The 17,949-nt window shown below is 40.1% G+C and overlaps 2 protein-coding genes across 2 annotated transcripts; one reads left to right on the forward strand and one right to left on the reverse strand.

Moving 5' to 3' along the window:
- Window positions 1-7,698: 7,698 nt before the first annotated feature.
- On the reverse strand, window positions 7,699-8,098 carry LOC125297623 (histone H4). Its single transcript, XM_048248080.1, has one exon. It carries the CDS (start codon window positions 8,086-8,088, stop codon window positions 7,777-7,779), a length of 312 nt encoding a protein of 103 aa, XP_048104037.1. The 5' UTR covers window positions 8,089-8,098; the 3' UTR covers window positions 7,699-7,776.
- A 495-nt stretch (window positions 8,099-8,593) lies between these two features.
- Window positions 8,594-8,971, forward strand: LOC125297611 (histone H2A-like). Its single transcript, XM_048248066.1, has one exon. It carries the CDS (start codon window positions 8,594-8,596, stop codon window positions 8,969-8,971), a length of 378 nt encoding a protein of 125 aa, XP_048104023.1.
- Window positions 8,972-17,949: the final 8,978 nt, after the last annotated feature.

Here is a 17,949-nt window from a genome sequence, read left to right on the forward strand (position 1 = left end):
TGTTTCAATTTGAGATATGTTGGCATGTCTACAAGAAAGAAAAAAAAACTGTTTCTAAGGAGTCTCACTCACTCACCTTGCCCATCAACGACTTCAGAGGCACAATAGTAGACAGACTCCTCAGAAACTGTGTTCTTTCTTTCCTTGGACACCTCAAAGGAGCTGCAGTGTAGGAGTTCTGGTCTGAGGGGGTTGTGAGATGGACCAGCAGGCGTGTTCAATATTGCACTGGACGAGGCGCTGCAGTGGTCTCAACGGCACACTCACAAACACACTCCCCAGTTCCTAAAATGTGTGATCTAAAACAGAACAAAAGCAGCAAAATAAATAATTGAATCAATCATTAGGCCTAGTTGTACCAGGTGTTTATGAGGTCATCTGTTCAAGGTTAAGGCTATTTTAAGGAAATTTGTTTCAGATAAATGTTGCCACGGCCGCAATACAAGGACATCACAGCACATATACAAACAGTTCTACAACATGCCATGTCTCTGGTGGTGAGCCACAATGAAACACTATTCAACATTTAATTCAATAATTAAAAAGTAGCCTATGCCAGTGTTTCTCAAACTTTTTCAATATTTAAATCAATAATTAAAAAGTAGCCTATGCCAATGTTTCTCAAACTTTTTCAGATCGTGTGGGCATGTGTGTGTGTGTGTGTTAGTGTGTGCATGTGTGTGTGCACATATATTGCACTGAGCTGGTTTGTCACTAACTTTATCATATCAATCACAAATATCGGGCTGGTGCAGTGAAGACATTTTTCTCACAGTGTTGCATGCTGGGATTGGTCATTGTTGACACTGCTTTATCACAGATCCCAGAGGATTTCAAAGATTCCACCAACTTCCTTCAACCAACTAGGCTGGCAGAACTCTAAAATAGCTTTTCAGAGTTCCAGCAGATGAATTGAAGCTCATTCTGGAACATTTTTCTTTTGTAATGATAGGAAACTGTAAACAAATACAACTGTGACACTTCCTCTATCTCAGAGGGGGGAGTCACAATGAGGCCACAACCACAGCAGAGAAGGCCTGAAAGACATTCCTGGAACAAGATGCTTTCCATATTCCCAAATTAAAATCCCAGACTTTTCCAGTCTTGCCAAAACTGATTTACTGATTTTTTAAAATAAAATATAAGATTAAAGATAAGTCTATATTGTGGAATTTGACCTTTGACCTTGATATGTGCACAATATTGACTTTAGCCAGTCTTTTTCTCCTGTTGAGGAGTATGGTCACAAATATGTGATTAAAATGTTCGCGAACCGAGAGTTCCGCATTACGATGCGACAATTACCCACAGAGATTTTCCCCATAAACTGTATAAAGAACACTGAAACTCTAGATCTTTGCGTAGAATTCTAGAAGAAACCAGGGAAATAATTCACTCCTCAACAGAGGAAAAACAAATAAAGCACCATCAGATCCTGAGGACTGAGATGGGAAATGTAACGTGGAACCAATATGTGACAATATTTCAACGTTACCATTTTTCTGGGCTGATGGGGTCAGGTGGGGCTTGAAAATTCCCCACCTCCAAAGTGGGAAATAACAGGAAAAAAGCTTAAAAAACATCTCACTCTGTGTTTCTCAAACTTTTTTAGACCAAGGACAACTTAACAAATAAAATAAAAAATAAAAAACTCACGGACCACCTAGATAAAAAAACAATTAGACCTACTTCAACAGTATATTACATAAAAGGCCTACTCAATTGCTTGTCTTTGCACCTGGCTTATTGTGTCAGATGATTCATATGATTTAAACTGACATAGCTTACATGGGCAGTGTTGTAGAACTGTTTGGATTTACATACAAGTTGGTTCAATCAAAGTCTCTGGTTCAATATTGCAAACAATTCATCTATATTATATCTGAGCACAGGGGCGTCACTAGACCTTATTCACTGGGGCACGTGCCTTAGTAAAAGTCTCCAGTGCCCCAGTAAAATTCTAGCGCGGCTCTAGCTGGAAACGGCATTCATGAGCGCATCTCCGTACCTGCTTTAATCATTGCTCGAGCCGGTCACTTACCAGCCAATAAAAAAATAAATAAACAAGGAATAAAGAAAGGGCCATAATAGCCAATCAGGAAATAGCATCTAGCTGGCTAAGATTGAACGCAACAACCAATGAAAATCGTTCACATGATTCTTCCGAGTGTTTCGTTGTACTGCACACACATACACTGTGGAATCCGCTGGAGCTCGTTACATCACTTTGAGCATAGAGTAAGTCGTCCCCTGTTTAATGTTACAACAAATTCACAACTTGTTTGACAAAAATGACAAGTTGATCGCTGTTAGAGAGTGTTACCCACCTAACTAGCATCTGTTTTTCAATGCTTAGCGTCATTGTAGCCTACATTTAGCACACTCACACCATGCGTAGGTTGCATGCACACATGCGGACAATTAATAAGGATTTATACGTATACTGTAGAGAGAGTCCTTTAAAAGTAGCCTATACTGTTTGTGAAGCTGTCCTACTGTAAAACTAAACATAGCCTTCTGATAAACTATTCAGAGATGGACATCAGAAAATTCTTCCTGAACAGAGGCAGAGGAACAGTGAGGAGGATGAGGGAGGTATGATAATTTTGCCCACATTAACGGTAACATTAACATTTATGCTGGTAATAGCCAGTGCTGTGATTTGATCAATGGTTTGGCAAACTTAAATACGTTTGCTGCATTTGCAAATGTAGCCTATAATAATATACACAGAATCAGAGTAGCCATCTGTGTAGATTTTTATAGGCTACATTTGCAAATTATCACCAAAAGTCAGTATGAAGGCTTTAGTAGGCTATTTAAGATACAAAGAACTGCAGTATTGCCAGGATGTCTATAGGAGGGAAGTATATCTTGGGATGGGAGGGAAGTATATCTCAATTTTGACTAAAAATAAGCTTCCCTTGTGTTAGTAGGAAAGCCTATTAAATTCATGCAGTGAGTAATAATAATAATAATAATAATAATAAAGCTTTATTTGTATAGCACCTTTCATACACAGAATGCAGCTCAAAGTGCTTTACATTTGAAGCATGTAACACAATAATAGTCAGTCAGTCATTATCAATCACTTTTCTTTGCTGTTTATGTTTTACTCAGCAACATATCAAAAATATAGAAAATGACGCCATAAGACTGGCAGCCTTAACCCTCTTACCCCCACAAGCACGCCATATGGCAACTGTGGCAAGGAAAAACTCCCATATTCCAGGAAGAAACCTTGAGCAGAACCTGACTTAATAGGGGGAGCCCATCTGCTTCTGGCAGGCTGCGCCCTCCAATAGTAGCAGATGTAGAATAATCTGAAAATGTAGTCTACAGGATAAGATGAGTTAACTAAAAGCTTTCCTGTACAGGTATGTTTTCAGATCTTTTTTAAAATATTTACTGAACTCGCCTGCTTGATGTACAGAGGCAGGGTGTTCCATAGTTTGGGGGCATAATGGATAAACGCAGCTTCTCCACTTTGTTTGTGGAGCACTTTGGGTACGATTAAAAGATTAGAATTAGATGATCTAAGTTTCCTTTGTGGTTGATAAGATATTAAAAGCTCAGAGATATATGAAGGTGCTATGCCATTCAGAGCTTTGTAAGTAATTAACATAACCTTAAAATCAATTCTATAGGAAATAGGGAGCCAGTGCAGTTCAGCCAACACAGGGGTGATGTGTTCTCTCTTCTTAGTCTTAGTTAAAAGTCTAGCCGCAGAGTTCTGTATGAGTGCCAATTTCTTTAGATGTTTTTGGGAAGACCAGTGAAAAGTGCATTGCAGTAGTCTAACCTGCTAGTGATAAAGGCGTGAATTAGTTTTTCTGCATCTTGTTGAGTTAAAAGGGCCGCACTTTGGCAATGTTTCTCAAGTGGAAATAGGCTGTCTGAGTAACTTTACTGATATGGGGCTTAAAACTTAACTCTGTATCTAAGATGACACCGAGGCTTGTTACTTTTGGTTTGACCTGGTGTGCCAAGTTCCCCAGATTACTAAGAATAATATCTCGCTTTAGTTTTGGTCCAACCAGAAGTACCTCTGTTTTGTCATCATTTAGTTTCAAAAAGTTTTTGCTCATCCACTGATTAATGGAGGTTAGGCATGCAGTGAGGGAGCAAAGGCCATCTGGGTTAGTTGGCTCCACAGAAAGATACAATTGGGTATCATCTCATGAGCTGTGGAAGTTTACATTATGCTGACTTATGACGTTTCCCAATGGAAGCATATATAGAGAAAATAGCAGGGGACCAAGGCAGCTCCCCTGGGCCACACCAAAAAGCAAGTCATGTTTTTCAGATACATGATCTCCTAGACTGATATAAAAATCTCTGCCAGTAATGTAGGTTTGAAACCAGTTTAGAGCATTATCAGAGAGACCCACCCACTTCCAAAGGCGGTGAATTAGGATGCTATGATCAATGGTGTCAAATGCCGCACTCAATCCAGAAGAATAAGGATTGAGACTTTGTTTGAGTCGGTAGCTAGTCTGAGATCATTGACTATCTTTACTAGAGCCGTTTCTGTGCTGTGATTTGATCTAAAACCTGATTGGAATTTTCAAGGATACTGTTTTCGTTGAGGAAGGTATTTAACTGATTGCAAACAACTTTTTCAAGTACTTTGCTCAAAAACGATAGATTTGATATAGGCCTGTAGTTGCTCAGATTGGTATGGTCAAGTTTTGACTTTTTAAGTAAAGGTTTCACAACAACAGCGGTTTTAAAAGCAGTTGGAAATATACCTGTTTCTAATGAGGTGTTTATTACCTTGAGAAAAAAAAGGGAGCTAAGCCATCATATACTTTTTGAGGAATGTAGTAGGGATTGGATCTAAAACACATGTTGAGGAGCCGGTTTGAGTTATAATTTTACCAAGCTCAGATTGAGTAATAGTGCTAAAGGACCTTAATTTTGGGGGGCTGTTTTTGGGTGTACTATCAAACATATTACTTGTGTTACCAATAGCCTCCCTTATAGAAATGACTTTGTTTTTGAAGAAGTCTGCAAATTCTTCGCATCTTAGAGAGGATGCCTGACTGAGTGTATCAAAAGGTGTTTGATGCAATAGCCTATCAATGGTAGAGAACAACACCCTAGAGTTTCCACTGTTTTCAGCAATTACCTTAGAGAAGTGGTTCCTCCTCTCATTCGAATAGCTCTATTATAATTTGCAATTTTTTCTTTTTAGAATGGCACGGTGAACCTGTAACTTAGTTTTTCTCCATGTTCTCTCAGCTTTCCTACATGATCTTTTAGATCATGGATATTTTCGCTCATCCAAGGTGTCAGTTTGCTACAGGGCCTTTTTTTTAGTCTTTAAGGGTGCCACTCTGTCAAGCAGAGCCTAATTCACGATTAAGAGCCTCTACCATTTGATCAATGGGATGATGTAAAATATCTAAATTTATGGAGTCTATAAGAGCTATGAACTGCTGTTCTGCTCTAATGTCCAAGAGTCAGCGATTTGATTGCAATTTCGGGATGAATTTTTGGAGTATGTAGTACAATATTAAAAGAGACACAATGATGATCAGACATATTTATATCATTTACTGATAAGTCTGTGACTTCTATCCCTCTGGAAATGACTAGATCGAGGGTGTTGCCAAGGTTGTGGGTGGGTCCTGTAACATGCTGCTTTAGCTCTAAACTGTCCAACACATTAAGGAACTTACTGGCTTTAGCATCAGTTGTCTTATTGACATGAATATTGAAGTCGCCATTTACAATTATCCGATCATAGCTAGTGATGATGAGCCACATAAGTTCAGAAAACTGGTCGAGAAAGCCAGTCCATAGTTTAGGAGGGCGGTATAAGGTTAATAGAAGTACAGCTGGGTCAGCCTTCAGAGTGAGGGCAATATACTCAAAGGAAGCGAATTACCAAAGTTGACTCGTGTGCAACTATATTTGTTTGAGAGAATGGAGGCAATTCCACCACCTCGTTTGCCTTGTCTAATTGAGTGGAAGAAATTATAATTTGGGGACAAGTCTCAACAAGAACAGCTTAAGCTGTCTGAAGTCAGCCAGGTTTCAACAAGAAACAGAAAATCCAATTTTTTTCACTAATAAAATCATTGATTGCAAAGGTTTTGGTAGTAAGTGCACCTATATTTAGTAAACCCATGTTATCTGAAAATGCCTCTGGCTTTTGAGGAATATGCTGAGGTATGGAAAGAATATTTGTTAGGTTTCTAGTTTTAAACTTGTCTTTTTTTTTTTCTATAATGTTGGGTAGAAATCAACGTTGGAATAGAACTATAAGCATAAGTCATGCTATTGCATGACACAGCTTGATCTATGGTAGTAGTATTGTATGTTACCCTGCAGAAAACATTCTCAGACTCATCCACATGTATAATGCCATTGAATCAATACCTGGGGGTGGAATCTGTAATATTTTCTACAGAATGTCAATGTCTCAGTGTGGACGCTATGTTGTCAGAGAGTAGCCTGGCTCCATGTTGGTTTGGGTGGAGACCATCACGCTTCAGCATACTGGGCCTCTCCCAGAACAAGCCCCAGTTGTTGACATAGGCCTACTTATGCCTATGTGTTTGGATGTTGCTGGATAGTGGCTGCTACAACAATTGAGGGAGAGAGTGCTGGAGAAGGAGGAGGAGAAGAAGGTCGAAAAGAAGAAGAGAGGGGAGAAAGAGCACATGCTGGGCAGTCCAATACCAGGCAGGAGGAGGAGGAGGAGGAGGAGAGAGACAGGCAAGAAACGGATGAGGACATACTGGGGGCTAGACGTAAAACTATTCAGAGTATGGAGGAGGATGGGGGAGGGGAGATATGTGATGGTCCAAATCAGGCTAGCCATTTATTTCATATTGCGCGCAGTTATTATTATTATTTTTTTATTTTTTTTATGTATTGGGAGTTGGGGGCCTGTGCCCCAGCAAAGCTCTAGGTCTAGAATCGCCCCTGTCTGAGCACATCTGCTCGCGGACCACTTGGGATAGCTTGCGGACCACACTGAAACACTGCACACTGAACTGAAGAAATGTAGCAGCTACAGTAGTTAAACTGAGGTATGATTGCAATGCAATAGGGATTACTCAGTGCTCACATAATACAACATACATGCAACTTCGCAATTGGTGTTGAATCTAATGACAGAAATATGGGCCTAATAATGCATTGTATTTACAACACTACACATGATTGGCTCAATGTATTCACATGTCGACGTTTTGCCGAGGAAGGGGTGAGATATGTGTAGACAACGGGTGTTACAAACTAACCCCATGCATTTCTATTTTTAGAATCGGCATCACCGATTTTTTGAGTGCTGTGTCTCATTAGAAAGTCTCTGGCATTGACTCCCATTCATTTTGCACTCGCCATCAGTGGAACTGCAACCAAAATTCGGTACAATAGGACTTCATACGGAGTGGCCAGATTCTCCGTAGACGGCTCTGCTTAGGCCTACCAACTAAAACATTTTAGTGTTAACGACAGGGGGCAGTCACAACTTCCAACCTTACTCACTCGTTCTAGTTGCTATGGCGCCCGCCAAATCCGTTTTCGCGGGCTTCTGGCACATCTTTTGTTTTCTTCCAATACAGCACTGGAACACAATTTTTTTTCTTTATTTATGCTGAATCACACGATTACCTATTTTTACAGTATTCATCGGTGCGTATATTTTTTAAACTAACATAAATAACCAATACACCACAATAAGACATTAGACATGATGCTTCTACGGAAAATATGGGCGGCTCTTAAAAGAGCCTTTGGTTTGGTTGTCAAATAATTTCTTTAACCGCCGAAACCGTACAGAGTACGGCCCTGACGCTTCAGAGCATAGACGACATCCATAGCGGTCACGGTCTTTCTCTTGGCGTGCTCGGTGTAGGTGACGGCATCACGGATCACGTTCTCCAGGAACACCTTCAACACACCACGAGTCTCCTCGTAGATAAGACCAGAAATACGCTTCACACCACCACGGCGAGCCAGGCGGCGGATAGCGGGTTTCGTGATTCCCTGGATGTTATCACGGAGAACCTTACGATGGCGCTTAGCGCCTCCCTTTCCAAGACCTTTACCTCCTTTTCCTCTTCCAGACATTGTTCTTTCAATCGAGTTGAAACAGACGATATGCTTGTTGCAACGCTGTAACACATTATTATAAAAATATAGCGGACCTGTTAGAAAACCGCATCGTTTAGGCGGTCATTACACTAGACACCTCCCCTCATTTCCTGATGAGAAATAGCACGAGATTGCGTCATTGACACGCCCACTGAGGTTACAATGATTTTCATGATGAAATAGCCAAATATATCTTACATATTCTTAATTTGATTCATTCATTCATTTATGTATTCATGAAATAAATATTTATTAGTTAATTATCTTAATTCATACTCTTAAGTTGATTCATTTCTTATTCGCCATAATGGCTATTGTTCACAAAAACACACTTAGATTAACGCGAATGGAAGTACAGTGCCATGATTGGCTCTTACCAAAATGGTTTTACCAAATGAGGTTAGACTAAATCACTATATTAGTCTTCTCAACTCATCTACAACATTTGCGAAATTGTTCTGTATTGTAAGATAGCGGGAATATGAGTGGAAGAGGGAAAACCGGGGGCAAGGCAAGGGCGAAGGCCAAGACTCGTTCTTCCAGGGCTGGACTTCAGTTCCCCGTGGGCCGTGTGCACAGGCTGCTGCGTAAAGGCAACTATGCTCAGCGTGTTGGCGCTGGTGCACCGGTCTACTTGGCCGCTGTGCTCGAGTATCTGACGGCTGAGATCCTTGAGTTGGCCGGTAACGCTGCCCGTGACAACAAGAAGACCCGTATCATTCCCCGCCATTTGCAGCTGGCTGTGCGTAACGACGAGGAGTTGAACAAGCTGCTCGGCGGAGTGACCATTGCTCAGGGTGGTGTGCTGCCTAACATCCAGGCTGTGCTGCTGCCTAAGAAGACCGAGAAGTCCAAGTAAACCACATTGACTTTAAAAATAATGGCTCTTTTAAGAGCCACCCACCTATTTCACCCTAAAAGCTCATGTTTTACCTTTTGTAGGCTAATCACTTGACCTGGTTCTAGACTGTTTTTACAGCACTCAAGGTCGGACTATTCTGTAAGATCGGAAAAACATTTTATTTCACTTTTTTTTTAATTGATTGATATACAATAATGTACAATCTGTTTAATATGGATTGTTTTGCCCAATTACTATCCAACATATTAATTATTAAACACTTAAATTGAAAGGGGATTTAGCAAATTCCCATTTTTCAAGCTCTCCAGCAGTCATGAAGACTTGGGAGGAGGGGCTGTCTGGCAAAGCACGACTGTCTCCGAGACGAGAATCTGGTAATGGCCACCTTACACCAAACAACTTTGACAAGATTTGGGAAAGATTCTTGAAATATTGTAGTCTTTCAAGAATCTTTCCCAAATCTTGTCAAAGTTGTTTGATGTAAGGAGGCCATAAGTTGATAGTAGTTAAGTGACCACTTTATTAAATGACTGATAAAGTTATGGCTTTGCAAAAAATTGTGACTGTCCTCCTGGATCGTTCCAGGCATTTTGAGAACTCTGAAATTACATGAAGTAGCCTATTCTTGAAATAAAAGCCCAATATGTCAATATTACAGTTAGGTATTGGCGACATCATCCACATGAATTCATTAAAGGTGCCATGTGTAATGTCCACCAAAAAATCAATTCATACTCCACATTCCATAAAAGATGGGGGCAGTATACCTCCAGAAAGTGAGTTGGTCTACCCTACAGTAACAACCGAGACACGTGTATTGCAGTTTGGCTCTTGGTTATGTTGCCCGCATACCGCCTCCCATGGCCGAAACTGGCATTATGACACCTGTCGGGCTGTGGCTAGTAATTTAGCATGCTAATTCAGGTTGATATCCCTGCAGCACTAGACCTTGTCATTTTTTAAATGACATCATCGCCCTAATTTCTTCTCATTCTTTTGATGCGTGTAGCTAATTTTTAGGATATTTTTACCTCAATTCTTACACATGGCACCTTTAATGCATGACCTACACATGTAGTGGAGTATTAGCAGAGACTTTCTAACGAGGAGACACAGCACTCCAAAAATTCTCCATAGAAATGCATGGGGTTAGTTTATAACGCCGTTGCCTACACATACCCCTTCCTCGGCAAAACGTCGACATGTGAATACATTGAGCCAATCATGTGGTGTGTTGTGAAGACATCGTGCCAATCATGTGTTGTGATATCGCTGCTGGAGCAAGGTTGGTGTCGTTAAGCCTTGCGCACGCGCAGTTCTGCCGAATAGGATGCCCGATGAGTGCCCAAAAAGCGTTGCAATATGGCCGCCGAGTGGAGGGACTTGCCTACACATGTTACATTAATTTATTCAGTGCACACATTTCTCCAATCAGAGACTTTCTAATGTGGAGACACAGCACTCAAAAAATACTCCATAGAGATTAGGGCTGAAACGATTAATCGAGTTACTCGAATAACTCGATTACAAAAATTACTCGAGGCAAAAACCATGCCTCGAAGCCTCGTTAAATTCCTATGACGCGCAGGGATCTGATTGTTCCACACAGACAGTTGTTCAGGAAGCACACCATTAGCGCGTGAATCGTGATACATTCTGAATTTAGCTGGCGCGATTGTGGAGTCAAGATGTCCATAAATGGCAGAGAATGACTAAAGTTTTCAAGTAAAGTTTTGGGATCATTACTCAAAAAGGAAAAGAAGAAGCTTCTGAACCGAAAACATCCACTCCATGCTGTTTCACTAAACGTCAATAAATAGGCTATCTATCAATCTATCTAGCCTATCTATCTATCTACGTAGCCTATAGCCTACATTGATGTTGGCTGATTTTAATCACATACTGAATTTGTAGCGATGTCGTGATATAATGTTTAGCTTTGATGTTTTTAAGTAGTAAACTTATTCACTTTCAATTGCAAGACAGTAGGTTATGCCTAAAAAAGAACCCCTTCTTATACACATGCATGCACCCTCATCTTCCCTCACGCACTGCACACGGTTGCTAGGTTACCACAGCAAATAGGCTACCCCAAAAAATATTTTTTAGTAGCCTAATGGTAAAATTATTTGTTAGTAGCCTAATGGCAAATGCTGCAGGTGTAGACATCTACATAAAACAGATATTTACTTTGATGTCAGGTCTAGATTACAGCATGAAACTTGTTGTGCATATTAATACATTAAATTGCTTTCCCTCTTCTCCCTCCCAGCACTTCACAACATATATAGGACAGCTTTGTTCGCCCAGCTAAGTCATGCACAAGAGGTTGCAATTTTACAGAGAGAGTATTTTGAACATCATTTAATTGTTGGCACTGGCACTTATAAACACTAAATGGGTAAATTGCAATAAATGGGCTTAGTTTTGGAGCCAAATGTTGGAGTTAGAATAAATACCTCTGTGCCAATTGCTTGATCATTTTACAGCAATGTCATTTTCGTTATGCATTATTTGTTTTGGTTGTTTAAAAATACAAAAAAAAATGTTATCCGATTAATCGATCGATTAAAGTGCTAGATTAATCGATTACAAAAAGAATCGATAGCTGCAGCCCTAATAGAAATGCATGGGGCTAGTTTGTCACGCCAATATGGCCGTTGTCTACACATATCCCACCACTTCCTCGGCAAAACGTCGACATGTGAATACATTGAGCCAATCATGTGGTGTGATGTGAATACATTGAGCCAATCATATGGTGTGTTGTGAAGACATCGTGCCAATAATGTGTTGTGATCTCGCCGCTGGAGCAAGATTGGTGTCGTGAAGCCTTGCGCACGCGCATTTCTGCCGAATAGGATGCCCGATGAGGCTGTATTGAACATTAATCACTTAATTGTAATGCTCATACATTTTCTTGACATAAATTAAGGCAATATATAATCAATATGAACCATATGCTCTCTGTGGTTTATACCAGTTATTTTTCTGTTTACCTGGTGTAACCCACTCAAAAAAATAACATTCATACAGGATTAGGTTATTTTTAGTACTACATCCAACTTCTTGACTTCTTTTGGTTAAGTTTTCCCTGCACATCATATTTGTCCAGTAGGTGGCAGTGGTGGCGCTGCATAGAGGGGAAACTGCTATACTTTGTTAGAGAAGACCCAGACAATGTGAACAGCAGAACGCTAGTAAGCTGAAGCTGAATTAGAGATTCCACACTGGTTAAAAAATAAATTAATAATCGCATTTAAGAGATAGTTACGAGTTTTTCCATCAAGCTTACGTCTAAGTAAGAGACAACAGAGGAAAATATTCAAAGTTACTGAAAGGAATTTACTTTCTTTCATTCCTTTTCTCCGAGTTTTACATGTGTTTCTCATGTGTTATTAGCAGACAGCGTGTTTAATGAGTTTAAGCATGTAAAGTTATCCCTTGTATGTATTTTTGCTGATAACTCAGTTGTTCGATGTATTGAGTGAAAATGTATTGATGGGATGTGTGTAAGCTAAAAACCAATCGGAGATTGAACATTAGTTTGAATGATTTGAAGTACCATGCTATGTGAAAGTGTAACGTGTAACTGCGTGGTATGCTAGTTTCCTGTATGTAGTGAATGCAAATGTTCAAAAAATGAGAATAGCTACTACGGTTCATGAATGAGTTTTATTTCCAGATCTGGTAGGGAGTATAAAGAGAGTAATTGAATGTTGTCCTGCTATGCAGGTTGGTTTTTCTTGGATGCATGATTTGAGAAAAAGATTTCCTTTGGAAAATTCGCCATTGGACACGAGGCAGCAGAGCGGAGGGCGGGGAAGGATCATCTTGCCTGCATTACGAACTGCTACTCACCAATTCATTCCATCAATCAGATAAGCTTGAGATTTCGACCTACTTTAAGAAAGAAACATACTACCCGGGTAGATGGACTTTGGATTTATTATTTTGGGGTTAAACAGAGCTCTGTGGTCATTTTATTTTCTATTTCTATTTCTGTTTGATAACTGATGCAAATAAATGCCGCTATATGTTCTGAGTAAACCACCTTGTTTTCTTATATTTCTCTCCTCTTTTGAAAAGTTCCTTAGAAAGGCAGCACTTCACTTTTATTACAATAAGTGCCCCTTACACTAGGTTCCTCTCACTGACAGCAGTGGATGCATGCTGAGCAGCCCCTGCAGGTCTGGCAACACAAGGGATACACGTTGCAAATAGGGGAAGTACTTGCACATCACATCGCTGCAGAAGAACCTGACATTACACCTTGCCAGGTCCTTCTGCAGGAACAGGGGATATGCAAATACTTCCCCCCTGAACATATTTAGCGCCCTCAGAAGGACGTCATGGCGGCACACCGCCACCTCAACCCCCTCCTCATCAATGTTGGAGGCAGATCTTGGGGCCCTCTCCCTGGCTGCAGAAAATTGCGATGCCCCACAACGGGCCTTACCAGTGGGGTGTACTATGAATCTCGATTAGTGGGTTAGCGAGGTATGTTGCGCTCAAAGCTAGGCTATGCTGTGACACGAAAGTGGATCTGTTTTGTGTCGCTATATCACCATGGTATCTTATGCTGTCAACCAAACCTGGTCGGGAGGAGGTTATGTGCTAAATTATAGCTCAAATCGTGTAATCTACCGCACACTGACCAATCAATTGTCTAAAAAAAGTTATCTCACGTGTAGGATTCTGTCATATATTTTACAGGTGGAGCTCCGCCTCTACTAACATTTTGGATCTCGAATGTGCTTTAATAGTGCTGTGCGTGCAAATATCCACCTATGGACGTGCATACCATACACCAAATGATGACAATTGATTTATTTGATGTTATAGGTTAGACACAAAAAATGAACGCAGTGTAGATTAAGCTATCGCTCATGAATGCGGAAGTAATTGTTTTTGAATTGAGGCGGTCTTGTGCGTCTCCACGTTTCAGGATTGGCCAACGTCATCCCAACACCGAGAACGCGAACAGATCTGAGCTGAAAGCCTATTTGACAAATATATCACATAACTGCAATCGTAGTATCACTTAGCCCCTCACTTAGCGTATACCCCTCAGTCAAGGCTTTGTCAAGCATCGATGTCCGCATAGCCTAGATATGTCTAACGTGCTTCGTAGTATACTCCACAGGAGCCTAAAACAGAACATTGTGTTGTATATGACTGTTGTTTCAAAATCATGGATAAAATCTACAATGACTAGTAGTACTTTGAGTAGAGGATAACAATAATATGTATATATATATATATATATATATGTTCAGATGATTTTTGAATTTTATCTACAAATTCTGCCACGTCATCATCCTTAGCCAAGAATTTTCCCTCAAATAGACTCTTCGAGGTGCTACAAAAAAATATGTAATAACATAAGGTTATTGAAGTTTCACCTTTGGTTATAATAGGTATGCCTGTGAAAAATGGTTTATAGTACCCTGTGGTGTTGAAGCGATAGAGCTTCCTATTGCCATCTACAGATATGGCGTGCATTTCCGGAGTGCATGCAGTGCACTGGAAGGGCTGGGCCCCAGCCATTGCTTCCACTTCACTCTGTGCAAAGCACCACTCCAGAAATGCACGCTGGAAAGTGTCCCCGCAAATTTTTCCAGCCTAGCAAAATGACAAGTAAATTGAAAAAAATTGACAAGTAAATTGAAAGACATATAACACATGTTAAATGTTAACAACTTGTTAAATTCTTAACACATTAAAATTCTCAACACATTAAAAATTCACTGCTATGAACCAACAGCCAAAGCCTGCTACTCGCTTGAATCTTTCAAAGCCTCGCTTGAATCTTTCAAAGCCTCGCTTGAATCTTTAGTATAAAACACATTGTTTACATCTTTTATATGGGTGCTCAGGAGACAATTAAATGCTCGTTTTCAATGTTGTATACATTTCTACTGTCTATTTATGTTGCAACAAGAAAGTGATGGTCAACCTAACATTTAAACAACAACTGTAAGAGTTGTGTATATGATTCTTAAAAACTGTGTTGTTAAAAACTATGTTCTTAGTGTCCTATCTACAAGATTGAGTTTATGTAAACTAGACAATAGAAGACTTACTCTCCCAAATAGCTTGGTTCTTCCATCAAGCATTCCAAGGAAGTGTGGAAAAGACCTCAGGAGATCCACCTCATAGATGGTGTGGTGGTGGAGCGTTGCTGGCCAGTATCCAGATCTTATTAGGTCATGAACAACATGGTTAACTGGTACACTACATATAAAAGTTCAAATGCAAATAAATGGAGCTCTGACCATTCATTCCTATTAGGTTGACCTCCTTGCCACCACTGCATTCAGTCAGTGCAGGGGAACAGGTACACAGGTAATAGCCGCACTACAACACTTGTTTAAGATGATAGTTACAAGTATGTAAGACATTGGAAAACACAAGTGTGAAAGTTACATAATAAAGATGTCCTCCTACCTTCAGAGTACACTTTGTAGTCTCCCTCAACCTCTTCAACTACCATGTCTGGGGCCAAGGGTTGAAAGTAGCCTTCAAACATACCATCCCTGTCATGCAATGTGTTGCTGTGGGTGATTTTATCACAGGGCCCACACTGTGTGCATGCACTTTTCGCATCTGACAACAGCTGCCCTTATGGAGCACCTGACACACAAATTCCCGGTGTCCTCTGACCTCATCAATGACCGCAGAAGTTCAGGCCTGCCTTCTGCCCACCTTTTGGGCACTCTGGGCCTGGCGCGCTGCCCAGGTCAGGGGGGCACTCTGCACCCTCTCACTGCTCTCCAAAACAGGAATGTTGTCAAGGATGTTTTGGAGAGAATTGATTTCTTCTGCATAACAATGGATATGGACATGCAATACCAAGCAGCTCATCTTTTAATGCCTATTAATCTATCTAAGTAATCTAGTAATCAATCTACTACTACAGATGAGCCAGGACCTTCACAATCTGGTGTGTTCCAAAATATTTTGACCTAATTGCATGATCTATGAATCATTTTTTTTGGTATTTGATCTTTCACTGTATATCTAAAAGGAAAAAAAAAACTGTTGTCTTTATCCTTATTACCAAAGTCCTTTTAGGCAAGTCCCTCCACTCGGCGGCCATATACAAACGTTTTATGGGTACTCATCGGGCACAGTCGTTGGGTCGAACTGCGCGTGCGCAAGGCTTCACAACACCAATCTTGCTCCAGCGGCGAGATCACAACACATGATTGGCACAATGTCTTCACAACACACCATATGATTGGCTCAATGTATTCACATCACACCACATGATTGGCTCAATGTATTCACATGTCGACGTTTTGCCGAGGAAGGGGTGGGATATGTGTAGACAACGGCCATATTGACGTTACAAACTAACCCCATGCATTTCTATGGAGGATTGTTTGAGTGTTGTGTCTCCTCTTTAGAAAGTCTCTGTTATTACTGCAGGCTACAGCAAGATACTCTGAAGCCGACCTATCTGATGACGTTCTCAATACGATGGGGTTTTGTCTTGGATAGTGATCATCTGACTAATTGATTTCAATCAAGAAGTCTAGACCTAGGCTATATGAGTTTTTGTGTCTGAATGCACTACATGCGATCTGATGAAGGCCTTGTAGGCCGAAATGTTATCGCCCATTAAACATTCCTTGTAACTCGGGGCACCTTCTTTTTCTTTACATGACCTATTAATAGGGCCTACCATATTAGAAATGTTAATGATTTTAATGCAGTGTATTCTTCATCCTCCGCTGCATTATTCATTAATATAATTCTAAACGGATTTCTGTAGCTCAAACAGCTCAGAATTGTAGTTGAGAACGTCAGTTATAATGGCCCACACTGTAAAAAGTTTAACGTAAAATTTACAGCAACTTGCTGGCAGCAAATAACCAGCAAGTTGCTGTATTTCACTCTACAGTACACCTACTGTATATGAAATCACAGTACCTATGCCTGATACTGTAAATGCAAACTACAGTAGTACTACCAGTGCTGTAATGTATACAGTATTGAATTGTCTACCGTATTTTTAATCACAGTACTTATGGATCATACTGTAACTTAGTACAGTAGTAATACCAGTGCTGTAATATTATATACAGTAATTTTGGGAAATTCATATCCTGCTTTATCTTCAGCCAGGATAAATTTCACTAGGCCTAGGTATGGTTTAGGCTACACAAACTTGCATAAATAACCATTGACAACTTGTTATCAGTTTGAAAAGCAAGTACATTTATTCACTTTTTTTCCGTTTAGAAATTCTCGTGTGCTGCATCCTAACGTTAGACCAACGGTTGCAGTCAGCCTGATCCACCACCAGTAGCAGAGTGAAGCAGCACCTAGCAGAAATAGAAGAAAAAAAGATAAACAGTGTTAGATAACAATTTTCAACTGAAACTGAAGGCTACTTACAAGTGAAACTTTAGAATAATCATTTATATATATACTGTATGTTTTTTGAGTTTACTGTCAAAATGCCAGGCTGAAGATGGTGTTAGCATAACTCAGTTTCGCAAGGTATGTTTAGCTGCTAACGTTAGCCAGCTGGGTGAGCTCATTGATGATGTTTGCTTGCAGCAACACATAGATATATGTACTGATTACGATGAGTTAACGTTACATAAGTTAGCTGGTAGCAGCTAAACCTCCACGTTAACGTTAACCAGCAGCACATCATCTTCAGCCTAACATTGTGACAGTAACATACTAGGCCTAGCACTACTAGCGAATGTTTTATATAAATTATATGAATATAATAAACTGTAACTTACTGAGAACTAAGGTAGGCCTAATATAAACGAGACTGCCAAAACTTAATGCCACCACACAGCAACAGCAACTATGATAGCTAGCCTAACGTTACTTACTTAGTTGATCCAACAAGCATGGATGAGTTTGTAAGTTAGACAGTACAACGTACATAGACTGTACACATGCCCGAATTTAATGTAGTACAATTTCACAATGAAACATTAACGTTA

The sequence above is a fragment of the Alosa alosa genome, chromosome 7 (genome assembly GCF_017589495.1).
Source record: "Alosa alosa isolate M-15738 ecotype Scorff River chromosome 7, AALO_Geno_1.1, whole genome shotgun sequence".
NCBI classification, from domain to species: Eukaryota; Metazoa; Chordata; class Actinopteri; order Clupeiformes; family Clupeidae; genus Alosa; species Alosa alosa.

Coding starts and splice junctions, on each gene's coding strand:
- LOC125297623 (XM_048248080.1), bottom strand. CDS start 8,088: ATGTCTGGAAGAGGAAAAGGAGGTAAAGGTCTTGGAAAGGGAGGCGCT.
- LOC125297611 (XM_048248066.1), top strand. CDS start 8,594: ATGAGTGGAAGAGGGAAAACCGGGGGCAAGGCAAGGGCGAAGGCCAAG.